A 16818-nucleotide genomic window follows, 5' to 3' on the forward strand; every position below is an offset into this window, starting at 1 on the left:
AGGGCACAAGATCTCATTACAGATGGTTGTAAGCTGTCATGTGGTTGCTGGGAATTGAACTCTGGACCTCTGGAAGATTAGCCAATGTTCTTAACCTCTGAGCCATCTCCCCAGCTTGCATTCTTATAGCACCTAGGGCACCATAGTGAGCTGGGCCTTCCTATATCAATTATCAATCAAGAAAATGCATCAGGGACTTGCCCACAGGCCAATCTGGTGGGAGCATTTTCTCATCTGAGGCTCCTGCTTCCCAAATTACTCTAGCTTGGTCAACCTGACATAAAACAAGCCAACACACACACACACACACACACCCCTATACATCCACATAATGTTTACTTAATGGCTTCACATCCATCTATATTCACACAGCTTTACAGTATCTTGGTGAAAAAGACAAGCAGGGCAACACACAGGTAAATAACAGAAGTAAATACTTAGAACACTGTCAGGCAATTGCTCTAAACATGAATCCTATCCACCTTTTATGTGTTTGACAAAAAACAAAGAACAGTTATCTTGCCCTAAGACACACAGCTATAAATACAGAAATTTAGTTCTAAACAGGTAATACACTAAAAAAAATGGCTTTGCTATTCTAAGCTCTCAAGGGTGGAAGGTGGAAGATGCAAGGCCAAGGTGCTATTTTCATTTTATTAAGGCACAGCATAAACTTTAGATGAAAGGTCTGCTTTGAAAACAACCCTGGTAGTACAAGAAGAGTAAGCATTTAGAGCAAAATCAAAGAGTGCTTCAAACGCAGGCAGGTGTGGTGGCGCACACTCACGTGAATCCAGCACTCAGGAGGCAGAAGAAGGGGGCTGTGTGAGTTCAAGGCTACTCTGGTCTACAAATTGAATTCCAGGATATCCAGGACAATCAGGGGCTACACAGAGAAACCTTGTCAACAAACACACAAAACATTACTTCAGATATGCTTATAAGTAGTTTTGTGGAACACCTTTAATCAGTGGCTTACACCTTTAATACCAAAACTCAGAAGGATCTCTGACTTCGAGGCCAACATGGTCTACAGAGTGAGAGTTCCAGGACAGCCAGGACACAAAGAAACCCTGTCTTTAATCCTCTCCAAAGTATTTTTCAACCCTCTAAAGAATGAAAAAGTTGGGCTGGAGAGTGGCTTAGAGGTTGAGAGCATTGCCTGCTCTTCCAAAGGTCCTGAGTTCAATTCCCAGCAACCACATGGTGGCTCACAACCATCTGTAATGGGGTCTGGTGCCCTCTTCTGGCCTGCAGGCATACACACAGACAGAATAATGTGTATATAATAAATAAATAAATATTTTAAAAAGTTGTCATGATACCAAGCTGTTCTCATAAATTTCTGCCTCCAACCTGAATTAGAGAAGGCTCTCTTTACAACGAACAGCAATAAACACAGAGACATGTGGCTGCTCAAGGTGATGACGGTTGAACTGGTTCAGCCCTAAAGACATCATACCCTGTAAGGCAGTGGTTCTCACCCTTCCTAATGTCGCAACCCTTTAATACAGTTCCTCATGTTGTGCTGACCCCCAACCAAGAAATTATTTTCATTGCTACTTCATAGCTGTAATTGTGCTGCTGTTAAGAATTGTAATGTAAAGCCAGGCGGTGGTGGCGCACGCCTTTAATCCCAGCACTCGGGAGGCAGAGGCAGGCGGATCTCTGTGAGTTCGAGACCAGCCTGGTCTACAAGAGCTAGTTCCAGGACAGGCTCCAAAACTACAGAGAAACCCTGTCTCGAAAAACCAAAAAAAAAAAAAAAAAAAAAAAAAAAAAGAATTGTAATGTAAGGGCTGGAGAGATGGCTCAGTGGTTAAGAGCATTGCCTGCTCTTCCAAAGGTCCCGAGTTCCCGGCAACCACCTGGTGGCTCACATGGTGCCCCTCTTCTGGCCTGCAGGAACACATGCAGACAGAATATTGTATACATAATAAATAAATATTTAAAAAAAAGAATTGTAATGTATCTATTTTCTGATGATCTCAAGTAATCCCTATGAAAGGGTTGGTTGACCCCCCAAAGGGGTTGCGAACTGCAAGTTTAGAACCACTGCTTAAGGTGTGGGAACTATTACAGAAGAAGGAAGGGGTAAAGAGGTGTAAGAGCTGGTGTGAAAGCCATCTTCTGGGCACAGCATAGCCAACACAATCATGTTCTCACCGCAGCTGGAGCCGCCTGCAATGAGCCTGCACAGACTGGGCCTGGTACCAAAACATCAAGTAACTCACAGGGCCTCCCTCCCTGCTAAACTCTCGTACACATGGATTCTGGGAGAACAGACACTGGCTAGTTGTGTATGCCACTGAGCTAGCCCATCAGGTTCCAATAAATAGCGCTATACGCAGGACACACAGATAGCCCTGATGAAACTCATCAAGTCACAAAGGGAATGGAAGCAAAGGGACTCGAGGAAGGAGGGCAGAAGAGTTGGGGTTTCAAAGAGCATGGGAGGGACAGCAACCAAGAGTGGACTGTATACTCGTAGGAACTGTCAGGGGATAAATTCAACAGCAGTTATTTTCTTAAAAAAGAAAAAGAAAAGAAAGAAAAACTCCATATTGAGTACTTTGCAGCCATTCTTCTGAGTGTCCTAAGGGCTGGGATGAGAGCCACCACACCCAACACAAATCCTCAAGGACATTCTTAAGAAAAGACTTTCAAAACAGATTACAATGGTTTACATATTATTTTTCAAAATTATTTGTAATTGCATATATTTTTTGAAAAACAAGCCAAAACAGAATATTAGAAAATATTAGTAAAAAGAGGTAAAACGTTTCATTCTTTTCTGAACTCTAGAACAAAACGCAAAATAAAAACTTCTAATTACAGAACGGCTGAGTGAAATAGCACTGTGAGAACTGCAAAGGACAGAAGACAAGCTTTCTTGTGTGCCAGGTCTTTAATAGAACCTATGTCAATCGTGTTACTATCAACGGACTAGATTTACATTTTGAAATTCAGACATTGGAAGTGCAGTAGCGACAGTATTGCTCAGGCAACAGTCTAGAAGAGGGCTAGCTCCAGTTCATCCATATTCCTGCAAGAGGAACAGATTGCTTACGACAGTAAGGGGCAGCAGATAGGAGGGTCCTGCCTCATTTTTCAAATCTTAAAAAAAAGTTTCTGAAATAATTACTAACACTGATATACAAATTCTAAAAATCTCCAACTAAAGGTAAGCTCTACTCTGAACTTTCAATTAGCTGAAAAACATAAAGAGCCATCACTAACAGTAAAAGAAACTCATAGTACTAGTAATCTAAGAAGCTACAATTAAAGATGCTTTTGACATCACACTGTTAAAGGGGGGCTGGAGATAAGTTCAGAGAGTACCAGGCTGGCTGCCATGCCTACCAGCCTGAGTCTGAACTGTACCAGTAATTCTAGGGCAGGAGAGGAGGTAGAGGCAGGTCAGAAGGTCACAAGCCAGCTAGCCCAGTAAAGTAGAAACAAACTCCCAAAAGTTTGAGTTTTTGCGATTTTAATTATCCCTTAATTTCCACATCTTTCTTTCTGCCCCTTCCTACTCTAATGTCCTGTCCTGTGTCACTTGTGCACACAACTATGACAGAGAGCAGGCTCTTGTTACTAAAATAAAGCACAGTCTAAATACAGATGACACCAATTAAGAAGTCCTTCCTCCTCTGAGCTTCACTACCAAGCCATGTGCTGAGTACTGCACGTGCCGCACGGCATGCTCCAGTGTAGGTCACCACTTCACTCTTCCAGATCATTATGGAAGCACCAGCCTAGTTAATTCCCTTGAATGCCACTAAAAACCTAAACTCACAGGAGTCAGGTTTCTCAGTGGCCAAGGGGTTACAATATGACGAAGACTAGAAGGAACTTTAGTGTTGTATGAAAGAGTAAATGTCAGTATAAATACGGAGTATTTAAAACACACTATACAGAGAAAAATAAAAAATACATGTAGCTATATGTTCTCTGTGTTAGATTTCTGCTAAATTAACATTCCACAGCAATCTACAATCTGTATCTTAGTTTTCCGCATTCTTCCCATCCAAGCCTGGTACAGAGAAAGTACAGGATAGCTTAGAACACCTATGTTCCCACACACAGTGCTTAACTATGTGTGAGCATGAATGCCAGAGAGGAAGGAGATGCTGTAAGAAGTGGTGCAACTATGTCAAGGGACGGAGGCTCCAGATGGAAGGGAATCCTACTGGTCAAATCTAGGGCGATTTGAGTTATACCAAATGCATAACAGTAAAGGATTAAAATGCATTGAATAAAAGGTGAACCAACGATTCTGCCCCAACAGATAAGTAAATACATAGGAAAGAAAGAGTTCTTCTTGTAGTAGAGTATCAACTAATAAATGAGGAGAAATGATAGCAATAATTGTTAGATTCAGGCAAAATCATTACTTGATGCTAAAATAGTAGGCACAAGTTTACAGAGTCAAATCCCCATAAATTATTAACTAAAGATGGAAAAAAAAAGCGGGGCTGGAGAGATGACCCTGTGGTTAAAAGAATGTGCTGTTTCTACAGAAGACCGGGGTTGAATTCCCAGCACTCCCATGGTGGCTCACAACCATCTCTAACTCCACTTCCAGGGGACCCAACACATTCTTCTGACCTCCTCCAGTACCAGGCACACACGTGTACAGTCATACAAGCAGGCAAATCATTCAAACATGTAAAATAAAAATAAATCTTTTTTTAAATGGAAAGAATTCATTTTATAGTGGAGAAACTTTGGCAAATGATCACAGCAAACATCCCTGACAGTGAAACAAACACCATGTCATGTGATCTGATTTACTGAGAATACGTATCTTTTGTGGCAGTTTTGCCAGATTTGTATTACCTTCAACTATTACAAAATTAGACAAATCCAAGTTCAGAGACATCCTTTAAATAACTGACCCATTTTTCCTAAGATAAAAGTGCATTTTATTTTTTTTTTAAAAATTAACATTGAAGGTTCACACACTGGGGAATAATGCAAAAGAGGAGTTACCACTTCTCTACCCCAACCCCAGAGCTTCTTGGCATCACTGTGTGAGAGGATGTCAAGTCACTCTGACCTTGGGAGGAACACAGTGGGCAAAGAAACTTTCTTCTATTTGAACATCTTTCCTTCGGGCGATCTGGCTGTCTTTAGGTGCCAGGACACCTCTGCCAAGGGCCTTGTGGAACGCAGAGATGGTGCTGTGCAAAGAGGCAACAGGGCACATCTGGTGTAGAAAGAAAGAAGGTCAAAGAAGATGGAAGACAGAAGGCAGACGTTACCAGGGATTTGGGACATGGTCTCTAGTTCCTGAGCTTATATCAACTTAACTGAGAGAAGTTAAGTTACCCTCTGTTTCCCCAGTTCTAAGCATTCCTATTCTGGGAACCGGCGAGAACCCATGCCAGGATCTCATCACTATTCGAGCCACTCAGACCCAAGGTGGAAGGAGACGTCTGCTAAGGAAAGCCCAGCATTGCGGAGCACTGAAGAGGACCACAGGGAAGGAGGTGAGCCAGGCAACTCCTGTAGAAAACCGGTTGCTTTTACCAGGCACACAGTGTAAAGGTAGATTGGCAAGAACTAACACAGGGGCCAAGGTAAAGGCTTGAGGCACAGCTCAGCATGTAGCTTGGTGCTTGGGCTTTTAAAATGTTGCTGTCATGACAGACTACAGAACTATTAAAGATTAAAAGCAAATGTAAACACACTAAGTACAATGCATGATCCATAATTTGACTTTGCAATGAGAAATAAAATAGATAATTAGCACTGAAACAAAATTGAACATGGGTTATGGATTAGAAAATATATCATAGCTAATTTTCTGATTTTTTTATGGAGATTATCTAAGAGAATTAATTTATATTTAAAGATATACAGTGTAATAACTGGGGCATAGTGGTACAATGTCCCCAGTGCATAAATTTAAAAAAAAATCACACATATTTGTATTTGTATTTATCTACATATAAACACATATATAATGTATACATGTGTTTGTGTAGAAGGAGGTAAGGGAGAACAGAATGTTAAACTGAACAGTATGTTAACACTTGGTAAATCTAGGTGAAGGGAAAAGTATAAGACCTCAAAATGGCCAGGCGGGCTGGGCGGTGGTGGCGCACGCCTTTAATCCCAGCACTCGGGAGGCAGAGGCAGGCGGATCTCTGTGAGTTCAAGGCCAGCCTGGTCTACAAGAGCTAGTTCCAGGACAGAAACCAAAAAGCTACGGAGAAACCATGTCTTAAAAATCAAAAAAAAAAAAAAGAAAAGAAAAGAAAAGAATGTAACATTTGTCCTGTTGTCCCTATATCTCAGTGTGCCTTTACTTTAAAGACAATTCAATTCTATTAGAAAAGATGAGTGAGTTTGTAGTTTATAAAACACAACTATGTGTTGAGGTATTTCAAGTAAGGAAAAGTTTAGCAACCAGAGACTCAATAGAATGTATTGAAGGATTCGTATTATATGTATACAAACATAAGGAATGGAAAAAATAGACACCCTAATGCTCATGAAGCACCTAGATACTAAATATTCATGTTACAAATGATACACATATATGGTACTAAATATTTATGATACAGTAAATACAAAGAAAGGGTCCATAAAAAATTAACATCCATGAGTCCTTAATCCAGCCACCCAACAATGATGTGACTATGGCCAAGATGCTTGCTACCCAAGGAACACAAACTTCATGACTATTCATCAAGCTTCCTGGGAAGCTTCAACTGTGGCAGACATGCTCATTCCTTTATTGTCTCTGATAAAGACAGTATGTGTCCGTGGCTGTGTTTCCCTAAGGGGCTCCTTGTTGGAATTTCAACTCTTGTCCTGATGACCATACCAAGAGCAGGAAAAACTAAAGTGGCAGAAAGGATGGACATAAAAATACTGTCTATCGCAGAATTTGAAATATGGCTCTGCCTGCTTCCACCTTAACCTAATTATCTTTCCCTTTTGCTTCTTTCTGTAGACTGATGTGACAAGTCATGAGAGTGAGCTTTCATGTTATTTTCTCTGCTTTCTCTTCCAAGACCTCTGGGATGGGCTGTCTGGTATGTGCTTAGAGGTTATTACTGTATCAGGGTAATTTCCCACACAGCACTTAGGGCAACCAAGTAATACAGGAAAGTTTCTTTCTTTTCTTTTTTTTCCTTTAAGACAGGGTTTCTCTGTGTAATAGCCTTGGCTGTTCTTGAGCTCACTTTGTGTGACCAGGCTGGCCTCAAACTCTCAGAAATCTGCCTGCCTCTGCCCTCCAACTGCTGGGATTAAAGGTGTGCGCCACCAAGCCTGGCAGCAAGAAGTTTCTTTTTAAAGGGGCATTCCAATGAGCAGAAGACATTATGATAAAGTGACAGACAGATATGACATATAACCTGGTTAAAACAAAATCCACACACACAAAACCCAATTTAAAAAAATTGAATGTAATCTATTCTCTAAATCAAAGTTATCAACTCAGAAACACAGAAGAAAATAAACTTGTTAAACAACTCTCTGAAGATCTAAAGAATAAAAAATTTCATTCCTACAAAACTACCACCTGGGGGGTAGAGGCAGGAGGATCAGGAGCTGAAAGTCATCTTTGGTTACAAATGTGCAAGGCCAGACTGGCTTTCTAAGACCCTGTCTCAAAACAACCCATACAAGCTTTCCTTTTATCAGCATGTACTGTGGCAAACACCGTGATGACATTTTGAAGGAAGTGTGTTTCTGTGGTTCTCCAGTCCTCACTTCTTACCTGCTTGCTTCCCTGTTCCTGACTTGCAGCCTCCCCACATGACTCTTCTCATCTGTCATGTCCCACGTGACCTCCTGCCTACCCTCTACCTTTCTTCACTGCCTATCACCCTCCCCTTGGACTCCTTTCCAGAATTTAGACTTTTCCCACGCGTATATCCTGTATACGTTATAAGCAGGATCTGTACATTTATAAGAACATGAGATTTGTTTTTCTGAGTCTAGGTGACCACACTTATATAATTATTATACTTTCTAGATTCATCCATTTTTTTCTTTTCCAATTTCATGATTCATTTTTAACATATGTACCACATTTTCATTATCCATCTGTTGATGGCCATTTAGAGTGGTTCCATTTCCCTGCAGGAATAAAATAATAAACATGGATGCGCGCAAGTGTCTCTGTAGAGGGTATAGAGTCCTTCGGGTTTGTTTCCAGGAGTGGTATAGCTGAAACCCAAGGCATTTTATTGAACAAATAGTCTGCTTTCTCCAACAAGCAATTGCAAGAAAGACAAAATAAGACAGAGAGGGAGTCTATATATTTGAAAAACAAAGACAAACTTCAACCGAATGGCCCTTTGCAGACCCTGGCAAGGACAAGCAAAATAATTAGAAATAGAAGGTCTGTATGGAACAATCTGAAATGCTAATACTTATGCCTTGGGGTGGGACTCTGGTGATGACAGTTACACGGTCACAGGTTAAAGAGAGTTTTGGCTTTGGACAGATTTGCCTTAAATGACTGATGGGAGTGGAGTCAAAGTATCTACAGATGGATTAAGACAGGCCACGGGTTCATGACAGTGAAGGTAACGAGGCCACAGAAGTTTACTGTTAGTATACATAAATGAGATATCATCAAATGGTTTTGTTTAAGAAAAAGAAAAAGGCAAGATAAGAATGCAAAACTTTCACGTAATCATCAGTAAAGGGCTCTGAACTGTGGGTCCTGGCTAACACCTGGACCACCTACAGCTGTTCTGTACCGTGACAACCAGAGAATGAAACCCAGCCGTGATAAAGGGTACAGCTAAAGGAATCAGGGAAAAACAAGACCTGAAAACTCAAATCCAAATCCACCCTACTTTAGGACTCTTGTAGTTTTATAAACCAATACATGCTCCTTATTGTTAGTCATTTGAGGTGGGTTTTCCATTAATTACAAATAAACTATCTCCACCAAGGCCAGCTGGCCTGGGTCTGAAAAAACATGGGACAAATCCGGACTAGCTGAACATAGAGGACAATGAGGAATACTGAGAACTCAAGAACAATCGCAGTGGGTTTTTGATCCTACTGCACGTACTGGCTTTGGGGGAGCCTAGGCAGTTTGGATGCTCACCTTAGGAGACCTGGATAGAGGTGGGCGGTCCTTGGGCTTCCCACAGGTCAGGGAACCCTTATTGCTCTTAGAGCAGATGAGGGTGGGTGACTTGATTGGGGGAGGGGGAGGGAAATGGGAGGCGGTTGCGGGGAGGAGGCAGAAATCCTTAATAAATAAATAAATTAAAAAAAAAAAAAACAAATAAACTATCTCCTACCCACTTTCAACCTAGTCACATTTGTCCGCATGTACTAGCTTAAACATCCAGTAGATCCCCACCATAACTTCTAGTCCTACAAGTCCATTTCCTATTCTATTTCCAAGATTTCGTTTTCCTTTATGATAGCATGCATGTAACATGAAGTATACCTTTCAGCCTTTTTGAAGTGTACTCCTTGACAGCTTCTGAAAAATATTTCTGATGAGCTACCTTGCCCAGAACACAAACTGAGTAGGTCAGGGTAGGCAGGAAGGAAAATTTTCAGTAGCTTTAGCTAGATGGTCAAAGATAATTTTACTAGCCTATTTCTTCACTTATTTTTTTAAAAAAAGAAAACTATATCCTGGCTATAGTTATATATCCATATATTTCAAATATATCCATATATTTCAATATGGATACTCTTTATACTCTTTACACTTTAATGTACAAATACCATTTGAACCTGACAATGTGTTACACAAGAAGGTGCAGAGAACACTATGGGATTTGGACAAGAACTGAGGATGCTGATAAAATTCTATAATATACAAGAGAGGCCCTAGAATGAAGCACTGCCTGATCAATAGTTCTATAGTTGGGAAACCCTGATTTAGAAATTTAGGGGAAGAAATAACATATTTGCTCAATAGGGTTGTTCTCAGAAAACTGTAAAATGTAAAATGCTTTGAATAGTAATAGTAATTAGCTCAAAGTACATGGTATAATAAAATAATGGTTTTTATTTTAATTCAGTGCATTTAGAATAATTTATCTACTAGCAACAACAACAAAACCTTACCGTAAGTACCACTGTGCACTAATTTACCTTTCAGACTAGTTTTCCCTCCACTTCACTACATAAACCTTGCCAAATCTGTTGCTTCACTACCACCACCTAGATGTCCTACCTCCATGGCCTGCATCCAAACCATTTTCTCCATCTTCAATGCCTATTTCAGGGTTTTGTTTCAACCGGCCTCCTTTACTACAGAGATCTGACTTCAGACTGCTGAGCTGAAAGTGATCTCCCTGGACTAGCCTCCAGCACCACTCCCCACCTGTACCAGTCTCTGAATGGCACTGTGGTCACTGTAAGCCTCTTATCCTGAACTAACCTGTAGTTAGACTTTCCTCTTTGCTTAAACCACTGTCCAGCAAACACCTTTCCTCCCAGGGCCTCAGTGCTAGTATCCTTTCTTCTAAGAAAAACAAAGTAAACATTTATTAATTTATTTATTTATGGGGTGGGAAGGAAGGCTCGTCTCGTGGGGCATGTGTGAAAGCCGAAGAACGACTTGCCAGGGTCAGTGTCTCCTTCCACCATGTAGTTCCTAGGGCTCGACCTCAAGCTGAGCCAGCTCACTGGTCTAGATGCTCTTACAATACAACTCTTAACTGATCGCTCTGACTCTGCCTCCTTTTCCTCTAAGTCCTCACTCTTCTAAATTGTGTCTTTAATCTTTTCCTTGTCCTCAATAATCACATCTACCTGCAACTTCAGTTGCTCTGTTACTATCCACACAATACTCCAGTCTCGGCTTCGGAGTCACACTGCAGTCTTAGCTCTATTTGTAACTACGCACTTTACCGGATTTCTCAGACAACATATTTGGACCTATCTATCTAGCTCAAAAATATCCATCTGCATTCCCACCCAACCCGCTGCTCCTCTGTTAACTGGTGTCACAGTTTACCTTCCCAGTCACAAATCTCCAAATTTCACTTTCTCTAAATCCTCAGGTGGCCTTATCCTCATTTATACTCTTCAAAATCACCCCTGGATGCTGGGCAATGGTGGCACACGCCTTTAATCCCAGAACTTGGGAGGCAGAGGCAAGCAGATCTCTGTGAGTTAGAGGCCAGCATGGTCTACAAGAGCTAGTTCCAGGACATCCAGGACAATTACACAGAGAAACCCTGTCACAAAAAACCAAAAAAACAAAAGAATTCACCCATGTATCTCAAATTCAGTCCTTTAGAAATACTAAGGATTTAATTTCTGCAATATTTCTCTGCCTCTTGCTTCTTTTCCCTTCCTTTGGCCCATGGAATGTTCTCAACTAATAAAAGCATACAGCAAGTCAGACTTCCCTGGTTTTGATCCTGGTTCCATTGGTTTGGTGCCTTTGGATAAACTCCAAAAGCCACAAGTCTCATTTTCCTCCCCAGTAAAACTGGGATGAGTAACAGTTTCCACCTCTTGAGGCCATCAGGAGGATTAAAATGAGATACTATGTGAAGTGTATGACACCCGGGAACTGCTCAATGAATACGGCAGATTTATTATTATTTCCACCCCACCTTGAGCCCTCATCACCTCTTGCCCAGACTCTTGCAATAATGTCCCAAATAGCCTCTTTGTACTGAGTCTCTTTTTCACCTCATGGCTACTCATTCCTTGTAAATATTTAGGAGCCAGGACTTCTATGAGAATTTAACAATTATTAATATTGTTAAATATCTGCCGGGACATAAAGAAATGGGACAAGGTATATTATGACAGCAAATGACTTTATACCACTAACTAGATGGGATAAGAAAAAGGGGCTGGGTAGATGATGCTGTCTTTAAGTACGAGTGCTTGTTATACAAGTCTGAGGACCTGAGTTTGGATCCCACACAAAAAGCCAGGGTTGGTGGAAGCACACGCCTATAAGGCCAGCACTGAGAGGGAAGAAAAGTGAGGATCCCTGGAGTTTGCTAGCCCATAAATCTAGCCAGATTGGTGAGCTGCAGGTTCAATGAGAAATCTTGTCTCAAAAAGAAGAGGGCAGTTCTGCCTATGGCCTTCACAGACACACGCACATGTGTACCTACACACACACAAAAGACAATACAGCTACTAAGGTGAAAATGAGAAATTAGCACTACAAATTGGGCCTTAAGGGGGGTATGATGGCTCCCGTTTGCAATCACAGCACTCCAGGGGCTGAATAAGACAACTCACATAAATCCCAACCTAGCCAGAACTGTACAGAAAGAACCTGTGTCAATACACACACACACACACACACACACACACACACACACACACACACCAGGCTTAGTGGTGCATGCCTTCAATTCCAGCACTTAGAAGGCAGAGACAGGAGGACCTGTGTGATTCCAGGCCAGTCTGGTCTACATAGTGAGTATGAGGCCAGCCAGGACTATACTACATAGTAAGACTACACCACATCACACCACACCACACACACACACACACACCCCCCCCACACATGAGTGTGGGAAGGAGAAAGGGAGTGGGATTCATTCCGAGAGCTTCTACACCCATCAGCTGGAAGAGTCAAAAGAACAAAACATCGAAGGTAACCGCAGTTATGTTGCTGCTTGAATGTGTTGTTTTCAACACAGTAGTGGTCATCACGCAGCTCAGCCTCTCTAGGCTACATGAGACACTTCTTTCAAAAACCAAACACTAATGAATACATACACTCTCTAAAAGATGGGGCCTATGGAATATTTTTCAGGACAAGAAGAGTATTATTCATGCAAATACCTCTTATCTGCTTTCTAGGTATCACAATGCCAGTGTCTCTTATTGGTTTTACAACTCAATTAATCTATTCTTTGTCCAAAATTAATTCTGCATTAATCATTTTGAATTGCCTTTTCAACATACAGTTCTAAAGCTGATGATATTTTGTATAACAAAAATTAGAAATGGACAAGTAAGATTGCTTAGTGGATAAAGGCCTGCTGCCAAGTCTGACAGCTTGAGTTCCAGCCCTGGAGCCCACATGCTAAAGAGAGAACCGACTCCAGCAGTTTGGCCTCTAATGGGTAGGTGTGTGATGCGCGCACAGCATATAAATGTAATAAATAAATTATTTCTAAAACTTTGAACATTTCTAACAACAACAACAACAACAAAAAGCCTGCACATTATCCTAAAAATGTTGGGTCAACATTTTGAATAAATGAATACAATTATTAGCTTTGAAATATTTGCCTATTAACCTTTTTGTGTTTATGGCAAGCAAAAATTTAAAAAAAAATCTTACCTTTTTTTCTAGTCACTCTATGTAAGATTATGTTTTAAAGATTGTCAATAGGAGCTGGAGAGATGGCTCAGTGGTTAAGAGCACTGGCTGCTCTCGCAAAGGACTAGGATTCAATTCCCAGCACCTACATGGCCGCTCACAACTGTCTATAACTCCAGTTCCACAGGATCTATCTAACACCCTCACACAGACATACATACATGCAGTTAAAACACCAATGCACATAAAATAAAAACAATAATGAAACAAAAAAGCCTGTCAGTAAAGCAAAGCAAAGGTGACCATGGCACCCATCTCTAGCCCAGCACTGAGGCCTAGCGCTAAGGCAGAGCACTACTATGAAGTTGAGGTCAGTCTGAGCTTCACAGCAAGCACCAGGCCAGGTGGATACACAGTGAGATGAAAGGATGTCTCAGAAAACACACACACACACACACACACACACACACACACACACACACACACACACCTTAAAGAATCTATCTTCCTCAGATCTTTTTATCCATGTCAGTGGCTGCCCTGGCTCTCTCCTGCGCAATTGTGGAGCACACTGGCATCAGAGTTGTGAATCCTCCGGTAAAACAATGCCAAGCACCGCAGAGCACCGGCAGAACACCGGCAGAAGGCGGATTGCACTGACAGTATAGTCCCATACTTCCTTTCTCCTCAAGTGTGTTCCAGTACTCCAGAATCCAGTGGCCGGCCTGACATACATCCCGAAAGTAGGGCATGTCTGCTCAGAAGCCTCTGGGAGAGGGAAAAGCACAGCGTTCACTTTTGTGCTACAAGCACCTCTCAGCTTCAGATGGCGAAAATGCCCCGGGTCCTCTCCGTCTTCTAGCTTCCACACAGGAAATGTTGCCAATTTCCCTGCTTCTCACTCAGAGCCTCATCAGTTCTCCAAATAGATATTTAGTATAGTACTTCCCATTTTTTATATCAGTTTTTTAAAAAGTATTATCTGTGCTTCCTATTAGGCATAAACATAAAAATTTCTTCTAAACTAACAAACACGTTCCTAAATGGGGGAATTCATCTACTCTTTAACCCAGATGTGCAAGTCCTGGAAACACTGCCCTATGTGTAAGGCTAAACAATAAAGCAGGATTAAACCATTTAGCCACATAGCTTCACAGTCCTGAAACTGGAAACCAGTCACCCTCCACGAAACATCCAGAGAACATTTTGCAAGCACTGAAGAACTTCACTAATTTTTTTAAGCATTCCACAACATGAGCTCCTAAAGCAAGAGTTAAGGAATTACAGCAGGAGGCCCCCTTCCTGTTATTCTGCAAAGACTGGGCTATGGAGGGAGTGTTTAATTGCCATGGTACTTTTTTGTGTCAACAGCATATGCCTCTCCCAACCCCCCCCCCCCCCAAACCACTTCTACATCAAAACGAAAACCTCAAAGCAGGGAGGTTTTGTTTATTTGATTTTATGATCAAAATACATTTAGAAAAAGGGATATGCTTCGATGATATTAAGTGAAAACAGCACCATACAGTCAGAAAACTAAAACTGGTTTTAATGGGTGGCTTAACAAGGATTTAAAATGTGTACGGACGGGTGGTAGAGGAATAAAGAATGACAGCAAAAATTAATACTGCACTTCAACAGAGACCACCTTTCATCCTATAAAGCCTGAAGAGCAGCCACCATGACAAATGTCAAAATCAATATAGCACCACGGACCATCCACCTTCTTCCAGTAATAAACTCAGATTTCTTGGTAGGGTAATCACAATTATAACTGCGAGGGAAATGTATGCAGCACAATGAGGAAAACACCACAAATTGAAGCCATTTTAGGAAAACACGACAATTTGCTCGTTGAATTTACACACACACACACACACACACACACACACACACGCTATTCAATAACAGGAATCTGGACAACCCATCCCGCGATCAGTCAAGGGCACCTCATTTAAGACCAAACCTGCCTTCTTTCTTTTTCCTAGTGCTGGTCTCCCATCATCTCCCTGAACCTGTACCGGAAGACATACATGGGGGAAGGGGTGGAATCAGGAACAAAAACCGGGATGTGGACACCATCGGGAGGAAGAGGAAGACAAGACACCACTTACCTGTCCCAAAGGCTTTGGCCACCAGCCAGGCCAGATTGCAGGCGATTTTGGCCCTGGAGAAGTCATAGTGGTCAAAGGGCTTGATGGCTGGAACAATGAACGTCCTTCTCATCTCCCGCGGGTCTGCAGCATCCCCCATCTTTCACGGCGGCTGGTCGGGACGGCGGGACGACAGCCTTCACATGGTGTGGCGAAGAGGGACTTCAGATCGTCCGCGCCGGTCGCGGCCCTCCCGGGCGCCGGGCGCGGAAAAACTCAGCTGCGCTCGTCGCGAGCCCGCCACCGCCCGCGGGAGCCGCCGCGGCCCCGGGCATAGACGTGCGGCGGCGCCGGGCCGCGCTCGCTCCGGCCCCGGTCTGCCCCGCCGCCTCCCCTTTGTCTCCGTTTAGTCACACGGGCTCGGAGGAGGGTGGCGGCTGCAAGGGCCCGGAATGCTCGGGCGGGGGCAGCCTGGACGATCACGTCGCGGACAGTGTCCCGGCCATGGCGGAGCGCGCACGCCCCGCCTCACTCACGGCCGCCCCTCCGGCCGCGGGACCCGCCGCGGAAAACGTCAGAATCGCTGCAGCGCGCGAGCCGCCCGCGGCCCGGCGCTTCCCCGGCGCTCCCGTCGCCGCCGCCCGCCTCCTCGGCGAAGCTCACGGCCGAGGCAGCGGCCCGGAGGAGGCCGCAAATCACGGGCCCGCGCCTCCTGCCTTATCGGGCTCGCCCTTGTATTTTCCGCTACCCCTCCCGATGCCGGCCGCGTCGCTCCCCTCCAGCCGCCGCCGCCGTCGCCGCTGCGGTTTTCCGGCTGCGGCACTGGATGGAAAGAGCAGATGGGGAGACTGAGCATGCGCTTGGCGCGCCCGGCCCCGCCCCCGCCGCTGCCTGGCGTCGCTGCGCACACTGAGCATGCCCAGCCCGCGCCGGGCTCGGCGCCCCTGCCCATTAATCAACAGAGTGCCCGCTTGAGTGGACGTCCTGTACGTCCCCGGCTTCGTGCTGCCGCCGCTGACACTGCTAGAGGAAGCCAGGAGAGAAAGGGAGGAGAGAGGCTTTTTCCTCTAGATACACGTGGTTCAGCCGAGAGAACTCATATTTATTCCAAATGCTGGTTATGTCACACACGTATTGCTGTGAACCTGCCTTGCACACCTGCTTAGTCCTTGCAGTAACCCTGAGAGATGGGTGTTACAGCTGGTTGACCACGAAATTATGGAGGGATGCAGTGAGTTAAGGCACCCACGGGGTTTAGACAGGGTTGAAGGTCAGTTTAAAGTCTCTAAACTTGTATTGTATTTATATAAAGACATTTTAACCTGATACTCCCCACCGAAGTTTTCTAAGTGAGGGGACAGGTTTTCGGTGCCTTCCGTTTCCTCATAGAAAGAAGCAGAAATCGTTTCACACGCACACACACACAAATGCACAATTATAATTTGTCGTAGGTTCCCCGAGATGGGCATGCTT

At 43.4% G+C, this 16818-nt stretch overlaps 1 protein-coding gene across 5 annotated transcripts in view; it reads right to left on the bottom strand.

Moving 5' to 3' along the window:
- Camsap2 (calmodulin regulated spectrin associated protein family member 2) overlaps positions 1-15653 on the bottom strand; it is an 83388-nt gene extending 67735 nt beyond the window's left edge. For all 5 annotated transcript variants that reach the window (XM_075988104.1, XM_075988103.1, XM_075988101.1 and 2 more), the window contains exon 1: positions 15367-15653. In XM_075988104.1, the coding sequence (XP_075844219.1) occupies positions 15367-15505 (139 nt within the window). In that variant the 5' untranslated portion in view covers positions 15506-15653. The remainder of the gene's footprint in view (positions 1-15366) is intronic.
- Positions 15654-16818: the final 1165 nt, after the last annotated feature.

Source organism: Microtus pennsylvanicus, chromosome 10 (genome assembly GCF_037038515.1).
Source record: "Microtus pennsylvanicus isolate mMicPen1 chromosome 10, mMicPen1.hap1, whole genome shotgun sequence".
NCBI lineage: Eukaryota > Metazoa > Chordata > Mammalia > Rodentia > Cricetidae > Microtus > Microtus pennsylvanicus.